General features: G+C 35.5%; 1 protein-coding gene across 4 annotated transcripts; it reads left to right on the forward strand.

The window, feature by feature from the left end:
- The first annotated feature begins 8,047 nt into the window (after positions 1-8,047).
- LOC130746117 (rop guanine nucleotide exchange factor 3-like) lies at positions 8,048-11,840 on the forward strand. 4 transcript variants are annotated; one of them, XM_057598644.1, is made up of 8 exons: positions 8,149-8,507; positions 8,922-9,285; positions 9,376-9,492; positions 9,582-9,736; positions 9,827-9,901; positions 9,980-10,276; positions 10,999-11,343; positions 11,495-11,840. In XM_057598644.1, exons 2-8 carry the CDS (start codon positions 8,958-8,960, stop codon positions 11,615-11,617), a joined length of 1,440 nt encoding a protein of 479 aa, XP_057454627.1. In that variant the 5' UTR covers positions 8,149-8,507; positions 8,922-8,957; the 3' UTR covers positions 11,618-11,840. The 4 variants fall into 4 exon arrangements, with proteins under 4 accessions (XP_057454626.1, XP_057454623.1, XP_057454627.1 ...); XM_057598643.1 differs by lacking the exon at positions 8,149-8,507 and adding an exon at positions 8,048-8,116 and having other exon boundaries at positions 9,582-9,901; XM_057598640.1 differs by having other exon boundaries at positions 8,145-8,507; positions 9,582-9,901.
- Positions 11,841-13,920: the final 2,080 nt, after the last annotated feature.

Here is a 13,920-nt window from a genome sequence, read left to right on the forward strand (position 1 = left end):
GGTCAGGATATATTTTCAGTTTGGTTTTTAATTCAGTTGTTGAGTTTTAGTTTTGTATTATTCATTTATTTGGGTACATCTTGTTCTCAAGATAAATTTTAGTGAACGTTACGTTGTTAGAGAATTAGTTAATGATCAATAAAAAAGGAATGTCATAACCACAAGTACTATTATATACTAGATATTATACCCGTGCGTTGCACGGGTTTACTTACAATATTTTTTAACATTATATATAAATTATTATAGTTTAAATAAATAAAAAAATATTTTTAATTATAATTGTAAATAAACTGTGTTAAGACATTTCAATAAATATTATTAGACTTTTTTTGTATAAATAATTAATATTACTCAAATTTTATTATTGATATTTAATTATTAGCATAGAAATGATTTTTAGAAATAAAAAAATGAAAAATTATTAAGTTAATTTGAAATATTTAAATTACGTAAAAAAATGTTAAGTGCTAGTGTCATGAAATAAATTTTAATATCATTTTTTATACTTTGGTTATGGAAATGAACACTCAAAAATGGTATAAGCCTCAAACCCTAGTAAAGCATAAGTCTAGTAATAGCCTAATCCTTTAGAATAAATGCCGAATGATCCTTTGCAATGATCATAAAGTCCCATTTTATAGAGGTTACATGAAACCCTAACTTTTCCATTAATGGGGCTTGTTAGGTCGTACCTCACTCGGCCCAACTCCCTTACATACATCAACCGCCCCTGGCGCTTGCCCTAAGGGGGTCCCTAATCTCCTAAGTCCTTTCTCTCGCCCCTAGCGAGTTTCTCTCTTTTAGGTCTTGTTCGTCCCTGGGCAAGTTCCTCTAGGGTGTGGGGGACTCGCCCAATCCAACTTTTTACCAAGAAAGTCATTTGTTGTGACTTGTCAAGGTCAAGAAGAATAAATTAATTTTAAATTTTAGAATTATGATAAGTGATAGCATAAATAGCTTAAAATATTATCAAGCGAATTTAAATTTATTTAACTTATTTGGTTTTCGAATGTTTTCTCAAAGCCGATAGCCAAGAGACTTATAATCTCTCGAGGTTCTACGATCACATTAAATTGATATGCCTCTCACAATGAACATTTATTCAACTTTGACCATTATTATTTTTCTCTGTTATGCTTCCTTAAGTAATTTTTTTTTACAACAAAAGATGAATATTATTAATAGCAAATGATTCATGAGAACAACCCTCTCATGGATAAGTAATTTTTACTAATATATCATAGATCAAAATTATTATTAGATATTTTTTCAATAATGCACATATATGTTATAGTTAACTTTAAATTCATTTTAGCGGCGCTTTTTAATTTTAAAACTATTTATCTACATTATTTATTAAAAATATTATTTTATTATTAACTAATTTTAATTTTCAATATTTGTCAAATGCAAAACTAAAGAAAATTTCAGTTTTTTTTAACAAAATTAATTTTTAATATTGACAATAATTTTTTTAGTTTTTAATTTGAGAATTATATGGTTTAATGCATTTAATACTCTTTGCTAATGAGTTTAATGCAAAAGCTCAAGTGAGCTTTACATATATATATAGATTTTGGCCTTTTATTATTCTAAATCAATAGTGATCAAGAGATGCTTCAAGATAATGTGTTTTAGACTCTCAAAACTTGATGTCCATATAAAATACTAAATGATATAGGATGATAGTATTTTTTTGGTACATTATAAGTATGATAGTAAATATACTTATATTACTACACCAACAAAAATATACTTATATATATTCACATGAAGAGATTAATTTCTATGCACCGACGGTGTAAATAAGTTTTACACCATCATTCAATCACATCCCTTCATTTTGTTAGCTCACAATTAATTTTGAATTTAATAATATCTAAAAATAGGAAATGGAAGGTTGTGATTGAATGATGGTGTAAAACTTTTTACACCGTCGGTGCATAGAAATTAATCTCTTCACATGAAAATGTTAGATGTATTGAGTTTGGGCCTTGTAAGTTTGGTAGTATGGGCTGCTCAAAGGCCCATTTAGTTGTTGGGTATGGTTTTGTTAGTATTGTGTATGTACTGTATAAATACTTGTATTGTTAGTTGAATGATATGAAATTCAGTTTACAGAGAAATCACTTTTCATTGAGTTTGCTTTGTGAGTCTTTCTACAATTGGTATCAGAGCTCCGTAAGGGGCCTGAACCAGAAAACCGCGGTTTTCGTCTAAGTGTAGTGAAGTCCAGAAGGAAGGTGATAACGTGAGGGAAGAAGAATTTCATCATCAGAAGGAAGAGAAGGAGGGTGCGCAAGGAAGAAGAACGTTCATGGCAGAATCGAAGGAATCGAACTTTCTTCAACCTTCGGTACCGAAATTCGATGGCTTCTATGATCATTGGGCCATGCTTATGGAGAATTTGCTGAGATCAAAGGAGTATTGGGGGCTGATTGAAGGAGGAGTGCCGGCTCTGCAACCAAATCCAACCCCTGAACAAACCAAGACTCATGAGGATCTGAAGCTGAAGGATCTCAAGGCCAAGAATTACTTGTTTCAGGCCATTGAGAGAAGCATTATGGAGACAATCTTGTGCAAAGATACAACAAAAGACATCTGGGATTCGATGAGGATGAAGTATCATGGTTCTAGCAAGGTGAAGAGGGCTCAACTGCAAGCTCTCAGGCGTGAATTTGAGGTTCTTGGCATGAAAGAAGGTGAGTCTGTCAATGATTACTTTGCAAGAACCTTAGTAATTGTGAATAAGATGAAGATTCAAGGTGAATCTGTGACAGAGACCATGATTGTAGAGAAAATCTTGAGGTCAATGACCGAAAGATTTAACTATGTTGTGTGCTCTATTGAGGAATCCAACAATGTGGATACCGTCACTGTTGATCAGTTGCAAAGTAGTCTCTTGGTTCATGAGCAGAGGATGAAAGGCTATAAAGAAGAGGAACAAGCCTTGAAGGTGACTAATTCTGGTGGTAGAACAGGAGGAAGGGGCAGAGGAAGATTTGGCAGAACTGGTAGAGGGAGAGGAAGAAACTCCTTCAATAAAGAGAATATGGAATGCTACAGATGTCACAAACTGGGTCATCTTCAGTATGAATGTCCAAGCTGGGAAGAAAGTGCCAACTATGCAGAAATGAACGATGATGAAGAAGAGCTATTGCTAATGGCACATACAGATGCAGAAGAAGAATCCACTAAAGGCAAAGTATGGTTCTTGGATTCTGGATGTAGCAATCATATGTGTGGAACTAAGGAATGGTTTCATGATCTTGATGAAGATTTTACCACAACTGTCAAACTGGGAGATGATTCCAGAATGCTTGTGAAAGGGAAAGGAAGTGTTAAACTGCAAGTGGGAGGATTAAACCAAGTCATAACTGAGGTTTACTTTATCCCTGATACGAAGAATAATTTGCTAAGTGTAGGACAATTGCAACAAAGAGGTCTCAGCATTAGCTTTCAAGGAGGATGGTGCAGGGTTTATCATCCTGCAAAGGGTCTCATTATGCAGTCAAAAATGTCCTCAAATAGGATGTTTGCTATCTTAGCAAGTGTACTCACTCCCAGTTGCTACAAGGTGACTCAAGATGATGTTACTAATCTCTGGCACAGGAGATATGGACACTTGGGGTTTAGTGGACTCAAGATCTTATCTCAGAAAACTATGGTCAAAGGATTACCCAAACTAGAAGCATCAAGCAAAGTGTGTGATAGTTGCTGCAAAGGAAAACAACATAGAGACCCTTTTCCACAACAGAGTACCTGGAGGGCACATAAGAAGTTGCAACTGGTTCACTCAGATATATGTGGACCTATTCAGCCTGAATCAAACAGCAACAAGAGGTATTTTATCACCTTTATTGATGATTTCAGTAGGAAAGCATGGGTATATTTTCTGTCAGAAAAATCAGCTGCTCTAGATACCTTTAAGAAATTTAAGGCTGTTGTTGAGAATGAATGTAATGAAGCCATAGGGTGTTTAAGAACTGATAGAGGTGGGGAGTTCACCTCTACAGAATTTACTGAGTTCTGCAATCAAAGTGGCATCAAAAGGCAGCTGACAGCAGCATATACCCCACAGCAGAATGGGGTAGCTGAAAGGAAGAATCGTACTATAATGAACATGGTAAGGAGCATGTTAGTTGAGAAGAATGTTCCAAAAATGTTCTGGCCAGAAGCTGTGAATTGGGCTGTATACATACAGAATAGGAGTCCAACAGTGGCAGTGAAAAACATGACACCAGAGGAGAGTTGGAGTGGGGTGAAACCCTCTGTGCATTTCTTCAGAATTTTTGGTTGCACTGCTCATGTGCATGCCCCTGGAGTCCACAAGAAAAAACTTGACAGTAGAAGCATCAAATGTGTCCTACTTGGAGTGAGTGAAGAGTCCAAGGCATATAGGTTGTTTGATCCTCTACAGCAAAGGATCATCACAAGTAGAGATGTGGTGTTTGATGAGGAGAATAAATGGGATTGGAGTGGTGAAAAAGAGAGTAGCAGTGACTTAGTGGACCTTGGAGAGGAGGAAAAAAGAAATGATCAGGTTGCTCCAATTGCAAACCAATCTGATCAAACTATGGAAGTATCTTCAATACAAGCAGCAGCAACTACCTCAAATTCAGCACAAGCAGAACAAGCAGCAGCAACTACCTCAACTCCCTGTAGAGCTATTGATAGTACAGTTTCTTCTGAAATGCAAGGCACTGGGGAAGGAAGAAGTGCAAGGGGAAAGAGAAATGTAACTCAACCAAATTGGATGAGGGAATTTGTGAGTGGTGAAGAACTTGATAGTGAGGAGGAAGGATTCAGTTTTTCTGTTCTTTGTTCCTCAACTGATCCTGTCTCATTTCAAGAGGCAGTGAGAGATGAGAAGTGGAGGACTGCTATGGATAATGAAATTGAGGCTATTGAGAGGAACAAAACTTGGGATTTAGTTCCTTTACCAGCTGGTTCCAAGAGCATTGGTGTTAAGTGGATCTACAAGACTAAGTACAATGAGAAAGGAGAGATTGAGAAGCATAAAGCAAGACTAGTTGCTAAAGGGTATGCACAACAACATGGAATTGATTTTACTGAAGTGTTTTCCCCTGTAGCAAGATGGGACACAATTAGAACAATTCTAGCTCTTGCTGCCATAAGAGGGTGGAGTGTTTTTCAGCTGGATGTGAAGAGTGCCTTTCTACATGGGGAGATTGGTGAAACTGTATATGTGGACCAGCCTTTAGGATATCAGAAAAAGGGTGAGGAGGACAAAGTGTACAAGCTCAAGAAAGCGTTGTATGGTTTGAAGCAAGCTCCAAGAGCTTGGTATAGTAAGATTGAGTCTTACTTTCTCAAGGAAGAATTCACTAAATGTCCCTCTGAACACACACTGTTTGTTAAGAATGGCAATGATGGTAAGTTGTTAATTGTGAGTGTGTATGTAGATGATCTGATTTTTACTGGTAATAGTGTCTACATGTTTGAAGAATTTAAGAAGTCTATGGAAAGGGAGTTTGCCATGAGTGATCTGGGGAAGATGAGCTACTTTCTAGGGGTAGAAGTTGTGCAGAATTCCAGAGGTATATTCATAAGCCAAGGAAAGTATGCCAAAGAAGTACTTGAGAGGTTTGGCATGAGTAACAGCACACCTGTTCATAACCCTGTGGTGCCTGGGAGCAAATTGTCAAAGCAAGGATGTGGAATAGAGGTTGATTCTACTGAGTACAAGCAGATGGTGGGAAGCCTAATGTACCTTACTGCCACTAGACCAGATCTTATGTTTGCAGTGAGTTTGGTGAGCAGGTATATGGAGAAGCCTACAATGCAACACCTTCAAGCTGTGAAGAGAATAATGAGATACTTGAAGGAAACTAGTGAACTGGGAATTTTTTATGACAGAAGAGGTGAAGGGAATCTCATAGCATTCACTGATTCTGATTATGCAGGGGATCTTGATGACAGAAGGAGCACTTCAGGATATGTCTTCCTTCTTGGAACTGGTCTTGTTGCTTGGTCCTCCAAGAAACAGGCAGTGGTAAGTCTCTCTACCACTGAAGCAGAGTTTATTGCTGCTGCCTCATGTGTCTGTCAGTGCATATGGTTGAGAAGGATCTTAGACAAACTTGGCTTTACTCAAAGCAAGTGTTCTAGGATTTTCTGTGATAATAGCTCAGCCATTAAGTTGTCCAAGAATCCTGTGTTACATGGTCGAAGCAAACACATAGATGTGAGATATCACTTCCTCAGAGATCTTGTCAAGGAAGGGAAAATAGAGTTGGTTCATTGCAGCAGTGAAGAGCAAGTCTCAGACATTATGACCAAGGCCCTGAAAGTTGCTACATTTGTGAAGCTAAGGAATGAACTAGGAGTGTGTAGTCTTGCTAAGTAAACTGAAACTACTTGTAGTATTTTCAGTTTAAGGGAGAGTGTTAGATGTATTGAGTTTGGGCCTTGTAAGTTTGGTAGTATGGGCTGCTCAAAGGCCCATTTAGTTGTTGGGTATGATTTTGTTAGTATTGTGTATGTACTGTATAAATACTTGTATTGTTAGTTGAATGATATGAAATTCAGTTTACAGAGAAATCACTTTTCATTGAGTTTGCTTTGTGAGTCTTTCTACAGAAAAGCAAACTTCCTCTCATTTGATAATAATAATAACATTCTTAATTAAGTTCATATTATCTTAAATAATTTTGACTTGTAATCTTCATGAAGGGAACAGCAACTATAGTCTATATATTCGTTTTGATCTTGATGAAGCTGTCACGAGCCAAATGAAGAGCACACGGACTCTATTTGATTTTTGAGTAATTGGTTTGCACGTCTTAATTTGAGCATCTTCATTTCAACCCTCCAAAATAACAAATGCTGGTTATCGACAAATATAATTTATTGTTCACATGTGTGCCTTTCTAACTACTAACGTGATTCAACTATCAACTCTGCCACCAACTCAATCCTCACCTGTATTAAATTTCCACCAAAAGAAAATAAAGCATAATTAATTGGGGATCCTATTTCTAAATATTTCCACCTTCAATACTTATAGGTGTTGAAAACTCTCACATTGAATAGAAATATGATAGAGATAACTCTTATATATAAAACGACAATCATCACTTATGAGGTAAAGTTAGACCTTTTCAAATTCTAATATTGTATAGATGTATAGTCCTAAGTGTGACCTAAATCTGTTTAGTGGAGACCATTTGTATATGAGCTACCTGCAAATGTTAACTCATACATAATACAACGTTTTAGAAGGAATATGTTGAGAAGTTTCAGACTAGAGATATGATAAAAATAACCCGTATTTATACGAAGACAATCCATACCTCTTAAATTAGTTTTTAGAGTAGAGATATACATTCTAAAATTATAATAACTTAGGGGGCGTTTGGTAGAAGGTTGGGAAATACATTCCCGGGAATAATATTTTTAGGAGTCTGATTGTTGAGAATATCATTTCTGGGTAAGACTTAAGGTGTGTTTGGTTAAGATTTAGGATTCATGCTGGGAATATTTTTAAATTTTATTTAATTTAAAAATTTAAAAATTCAAAATGATAAAAAAAATTAAATATGATGGAATTTGTGAGTGGGAAGTTACATTCTTTCCCATGGGAATCCAAGATTCCCAACCCATTTTATGAGAATCAAATGACGGAAGTTATGGAAGTTATGTCATTTGCGGGAATGTTTTATGCCCGGGCATCCAATTTTCAACCTCATAACAAACACGGGAATATGATTCCCTACCTCCATATTCCCGATAATGTATTTCTCAACCTTGTACCAAACGCCCCCTTAGTCATAAATATAAGGGTTAGCAAAAATAATGGGTTTTGTTTCTTAAGGGAGATAATGCTTTATTTTAAAGAAAGCTACTGAATATGATGAAGGTGTTGTCTTCATGTCTTAAACTTGGCCCATTAATAATGTATAACTAACTACTACTAGGCAAAAAATATATTAAAAATACAAATGGACATCGATTCATGTGTAAGTTCTGCATCTTATTCCTTGGTTAATTTATATGGTTCACATGCAACTATATCAATCTTGAACATAAATGATCGAACTGTTTAATTTGTGAGGCATTATTCAATTTTTATAACTCAGAAAGGTAACAGGTATTATTACATGAGGTGCTCCAATTATTAATTTGATTTATCTTAGTCATATAGGAGTATAGTATTAGAAGTTTATAACTACACCAGACTGAAGACTTTTCTGCAGATTGCAATCTCTAACTCCATTTCTAGAGAGAACACACCTTGCATGCCTGATTCTATTCAGCTTCAACAATACCAGATTTTAGCCATTTCTGCAACTGGGTTTTCCTTCTTTGGTTACTTTTCTCCAAAGAAAGCTATCTTCTCTTTCTTTCTTTCTTTCTTTCTTTTTTCTTTTGGCATAAAAATTCTTCAGAGAAGAAGATAAAGGCACAAACACTAAGGAGGGAACTGTTTCAAACGATGTTTAGCTAGCTGCAGTTCAAATTCAAACAAGACAAATAAAAGGGTAACATAAAAAACAATGCTTGGGACCGTTACTTTTTTCTTCTTTCCAACCGTTGGCTTTGATGTTTTGAAAACATTTTTTTACCCTCAGAAAGTTCTCAATGAATGCTTTATTAGCAAACCTTTTCAGTGAATTATTTTGGGTCTCAATAGCAGGAACATTCTTGGGAAGCTTTTTCTTTCTTTGCTTAGAGAAGACAAGACAAGAACATTCAAAGTTTCAGCTTCTTTTTTTTTTTCTTTTGATTTATCTTTATCTTTTTCCTTTCTTTTCTCTTAATATAGTTTTAATTTCAATGTAAAACTTAGTGATCCTGCTTTATATCATAGTATGGTCACAGTCACAGGTTATCATAGAGTATAACTGAATACTTACATTTACAGCCCACCTCAACTTCCATGATTGAATGTGCAGGTTTTGAAGAAATTGACCATATATCATTTAGTTAAGATGGATAACTCATCCAACTTTGATGAAAACTCTGATGTGGGTTATCTGCCTTCACCTTCTTCTGTGGATCAAAATGATCATTCAATCACTGAAACTGCTGGGTACTCTCCATTCAGTGTTGATTCCTTTGCATATTACCGGTCCAATTCAGAGGTCTCAACCTTGTCTGAGCCTATTGATGATAATAGCTCTGCTAGTGAACCTTCACCTTCTCCATGGATTTCTGTGAAACATGGAGCTAGTCAAGCTTCTCTTTCCAGATTAGGAATGAAGCAGAGAAAGCATTCTTTAGATGATAAATCTGATGACCTTAATCTCTTGGAGTCAGGTTGGTTTGCAAAGCATGTGCATCATGCATTTTTCCTCTGTGAATATGTACAATTCTATAGGAATTAACTCAGCTTTATGGTATTTTCAGAGCTTGAAATGATGAAGGAAAGATTTGCAAAGATTCTACTTGGGGAAGACATGTCTGGTGGTGGAAAAGGTGTCAGCACAGCAGTTACAATATCAAATTCCATAACCAATCTCTATGGTAACTTTTTATTGGTAGCAAAGCAGTAGAACAGTCTGTGTTTGTTTCAAACGATTGTGGTTAAACTTATTTGGATTGGGAATTTGCAGCAACTGTTTTTGGACAAAACTTGAAGTTGGAGCCTCTTAAGCCTGAGAAGAAGGCTATGTGGATAAGAGAAATGAATTGTCTTCTTTCAGTGTGTGAATACATAGTAGAGTTTGCCCCAACAGCACAATACTTAGAAGATGGTACAATTGTGGAGGTGAATTATTGGTTAACCTTAACTAAGGTCAACAGAGATTATTGTGCATCTCATAATGTGTCTAATTTATTATCTGGTCATGTTTTTCAGATGATGACAAGCAGACCAAGATCAGATATTTATGTCAACCTCCCAGCTCTTCAGAAGCTTGACACAATGCTTATAGTAAGAGAAAGTTCAATGGATTCTTGTATGTGATAACTGTGTTTTCAGTGCCTTATAAACTTGAATGTTTTTTTACAGGAAATTTTAGATAGTTTCCAGGATACTGAATTTTGGTATGCAGAACACGGGAGCATATCAGGGAACTCAACTCGTTCGCGTGCTGGCTCCTTTCGGAAGATTGTTCAGAGGAAAGATGAGAAATGGTGGTTGCCAGTTCCTTGTGTTAACCCTGGTGGTCTTTCTGAAAAGTCAAGGAGGCATTTAAGGAAGAAGAGAGACTGTGCTAATCAAATTCATAAAGCAGCCATGGCAATAAATAGCAGTGTTCTTGCAGAAATGGAAATCCCAGAAACATACACAGCAAATCTTCCCAAGGTTAGTACTAATTGGTGATCCAATTGTTAAAGACTATTGTTGTTTCTCAAAGTTTCAGTCTAAAGCAAAATCCTAGCAATTACTCTACACAGCTGAAAGATATTTGGGATGTGATTCAGGATTTTTCTAAACTCAATCCCATAAACAAAGTGGCCTGAACTTTTAAATTCTTCAAGCTTTTTAAGCCATTAATAAGTAATAACAGCTAAGTCTTGTATAGAGAACAGGTTGGTATAATTTCATACATGGTACCAGTCATACAAATCTGATGACATCTTCTATTAGTCATAGGTCGCGTTTGGAAGAGCTTAATTGAGCTTCTCTTATAGCATATGCGCTTATGCAAATGTTTGGGTAAATTTATGAAAACAGCTTATGATCTTACCTATAATCTATTTTGGGCTTATTTTATTCAGATTAGCTTATGCATATTATAACTGCTTATAATATATTTTGAGTGTATTGCAATAAGCTTATCAAATTAGCTTATGAATAAGCGCTTATTGTCGTAAGCGCTTAATTAATTTGTTTACCTAAATGCACTGTTAAGCTTATCCCCTTAAAATTAATTGCAAAAAATTAGGGTGATATGAATACACTAGAGGTCATCACTCATCATCATGATTCAGTTTCACACATAGTATGTATTAACATATTTTTGGTCAAAATGATTAAAATGTCATCTGATATCATGTTCATTTTTTGAACATTAATTTCTATAGAGTGGAAGAGCAAGTCTGGGGGACACGATTTACCGCTATATGCATTCTGCAGACAAGTTCTCACCTGATTACCTTCTTGACTGTCTGAAAATAAGCACTGAACACGAAGCACTTCAGCTTGCAGATAAAGTTGAATCTTCAATGTACACATGGAGACGTAAAGCTTGTCTGAGCCATTCAAAAGCATCATGGAACAAGGTAAAGGACCTCATGGCTGACACAGACGGAAGCGACAAAAACTGCATCTTAGCTGAAAGATCTGAGACTTTATTGTTTTGCTTGAAACAAAGGTATCCGGAACTCTCACAGACATCCTTGGACACATGCAAGATTCAATACAACCATGTAAGTGTAGCTGTATATAAAACTATAAATTCACAGCATACATAACAATAAACACTGAAAATAGCACGGAAAGTGAACAATATAGAAGAGATAACTAGCATTTATCTAGATTGAGAGTTTATGTACTAAGAATGAAAATTATCTTGTGCAGGATGTAGGGAAAGCAATACTAGAGAGCTACTCAAGAGTATTAGAAGGCTTAGCATTCAACATTGTTGCTTGGACTGATGATGTTCTTTTTGTAGATAAATCAATGAAGAACCAAGATGTATAGAAACAACAACAAAAGAATATAACATTAGCACCCTAACACAGGTGCTCTTCAATTTTCAATATTTTCTTGTAAGCTGTAAGTCATAGCTTTAGGAGAACTTAGACAGGTAATAGATGATTGCAATGAAATCTATTCACTTGCATCTGTATGAAAATTAGCTGTTAGCTGAACTGCTGAAGAGAGTTTCCACATTCAATTAAAGGATTAAGAAGAAGTTATAAAACCTTCTGTTCCAAAACTGAAAGAAAACTAACAAGTCTTATTAGCATAGTTGCTGGATTTTGAATATACTCAATTCTCAAATCAAAACAGAAGTGAGTTGAATTGAAGAAAAATGAGTCTGTATCTTTCACTTCCCAGCTATGAAGCACATATACTCCAACATTGCTAAAGTCCTGTGTCGTACCCATATCTGATATATGATACTCCTATATATGCATTCAAAACGTTTATTATATTTGTCTATATTTTAAAAAGAAATTTCTGTCTCTTCCAAAAACAATATTTCATAAACTTTTGGGATCCTTCAATAGTTTGGATTACAACCTTAGGAACTGTCTTAAAACTTCTTGTGCAATTTTGTATTTCATTGTTATGAGAGAAATTGAGGTACACATTCCCTTATTTATTTCTTTGAAGAGACTCAAAATGGGTCTTCAGAGGGCAAATGATTTAATTATGTGCATTCCAACCTCTACCATTTGTCTAGAACATATAAAGAGAACTACAAGAAAGAAAGAAAAATTAGCGTAGGTCGAAATACCACGCTAAAAACCAATTTCCAAGCTAAAATTTGGCGCCGGCCAATCCAAGTCCATGTTAGATAGCATCGACCTAACCCGCACTAAATGGGCGCTAAAATAAGTTAGGCGTGATAGTTACGCTAATTTTAGTGTCAGTTTGACCCATGCTATTTACTCGAAGTCTTAAACAAAATTTGGCGGTTATAAGCCACCATAAATTGCTTGTATTGCTACGAAAATAACACATTTCGAAGGTTATAAACACCTAAAAACAGTTTTCTTGACACCGAAATATTAATATCACACAGAACTCATACCCAATAGTATTATCATCTATAAGAACTGTGAAAAACCAAAATAAGTTGTTGTATTCCAAGTTTTTTCTTTCTTTATACATAGTAATAAAATAATTTTAACAGTTTAAGTTAGTACCATTTAAAAAGATTAAGTAAAAATATAATTGAAATCTAAGATAAAAAAAATATTCTTATCCCTTCTCTCTACTTCTCCTTTCTCTCTCTCTCTCTGCCTCTTCCATCTTCCTTCTCTTTTCCCTTCAAAAGCTCCGCAAAAGGTCAGATCTTCCTCTCGTCCCAAAAATTCAGATGAGTGGTGAGATGGAGGTGGCGGTGACTTCGTGGAACGACTACTTGGAATCTTGCTAGCATTGTTTTGAGCATTGTTTCGAATAGGGATGCCAATAGAAACCGCACTCGTTGGTACCTGCTTGAACCTAATTTGATTTGACGGATAAAACTTGCTATGATTGAGTTTGAGTTTGGTATTGGTGATACCCGAACCCGATCAAAATACATTTATATATATATATATACAATTATTATTGTGTGTGTTATATTGATAATTATGGTACATTGTTGAGTATTGGTTTATTCTAATTTTTTTATATACCAAATTTAGTGGATTTATATCTCTTAATTTGTTAACAATTCAATCATATTTAAACAGTAAGGTACCATATTTTTTTGCAAAATGATATAAAACGTTTTATCTCCAACAAAATAACATATGTTCTGTTTTGTTTTGTAAAAGAAATATACATCGAGTCAGGTTATGACGTGGGTCTGAGGCTACAGCGAGTTTGGATAAACCCGAAACTAGATGGGTTGGGTTTGGGTATGGGAAAGACAAAATTCAATCCGACCCGACCCGTTGTCATCCCTAGTTTTGAACAGCTAGAAGAAGAAGTTGGTTGTCTATGAATCTAGAATTGTCTCCCCAACCAATACCAATATCGGTGTCCCTCAACTGCAGCAACATTTAGCCACAACAAAATAATTTCTTTCATCTCAAAGCTTGAGTTTTCTAAACGTTTCTGCCTCCTAGTAATATCTCCCAACTAGCCGGGGACTTGAGGCTTCAATCTAGACATGGATTTCCTCTCCTTATATCTGATTCTTCTCTCATCAAATTTGGTTCTTCTCAGATTTGGGTTTCCTTCCCTTAGGTTTGTGCTCCTCATCCAAATATAAACAATTACTTTGTCTTCACATTTGTTCTTGTCACCAAAAACATCCGCTACCGTCTTTTTCCACACACTAA

This window comes from Lotus japonicus, chromosome 3 (assembly GCF_012489685.1).
Source record: "Lotus japonicus ecotype B-129 chromosome 3, LjGifu_v1.2".
NCBI lineage: Eukaryota > Viridiplantae > Streptophyta > Magnoliopsida > Fabales > Fabaceae > Lotus > Lotus japonicus.

Bases quoted from the DNA above. Each gene is read 5' to 3' on its own strand.
- LOC130746117 (XM_057598643.1), top strand. From the start codon at position 8,958: ATGGATAACTCATCCAACTTTGATGAAAACTCTGATGTGGGTTATCTG. The intron at 9,286-9,375 runs GTTGGTTTGCAA...TGGTATTTTCAG, and splicing joins CCTTAATCTCTTGGAGTCAG to AGCTTGAAATGATGAAGGAA. The intron at 10,277-10,998 runs GTTAGTACTAAT...TAATTTCTATAG, and splicing joins ACACAGCAAATCTTCCCAAG to AGTGGAAGAGCAAGTCTGGG.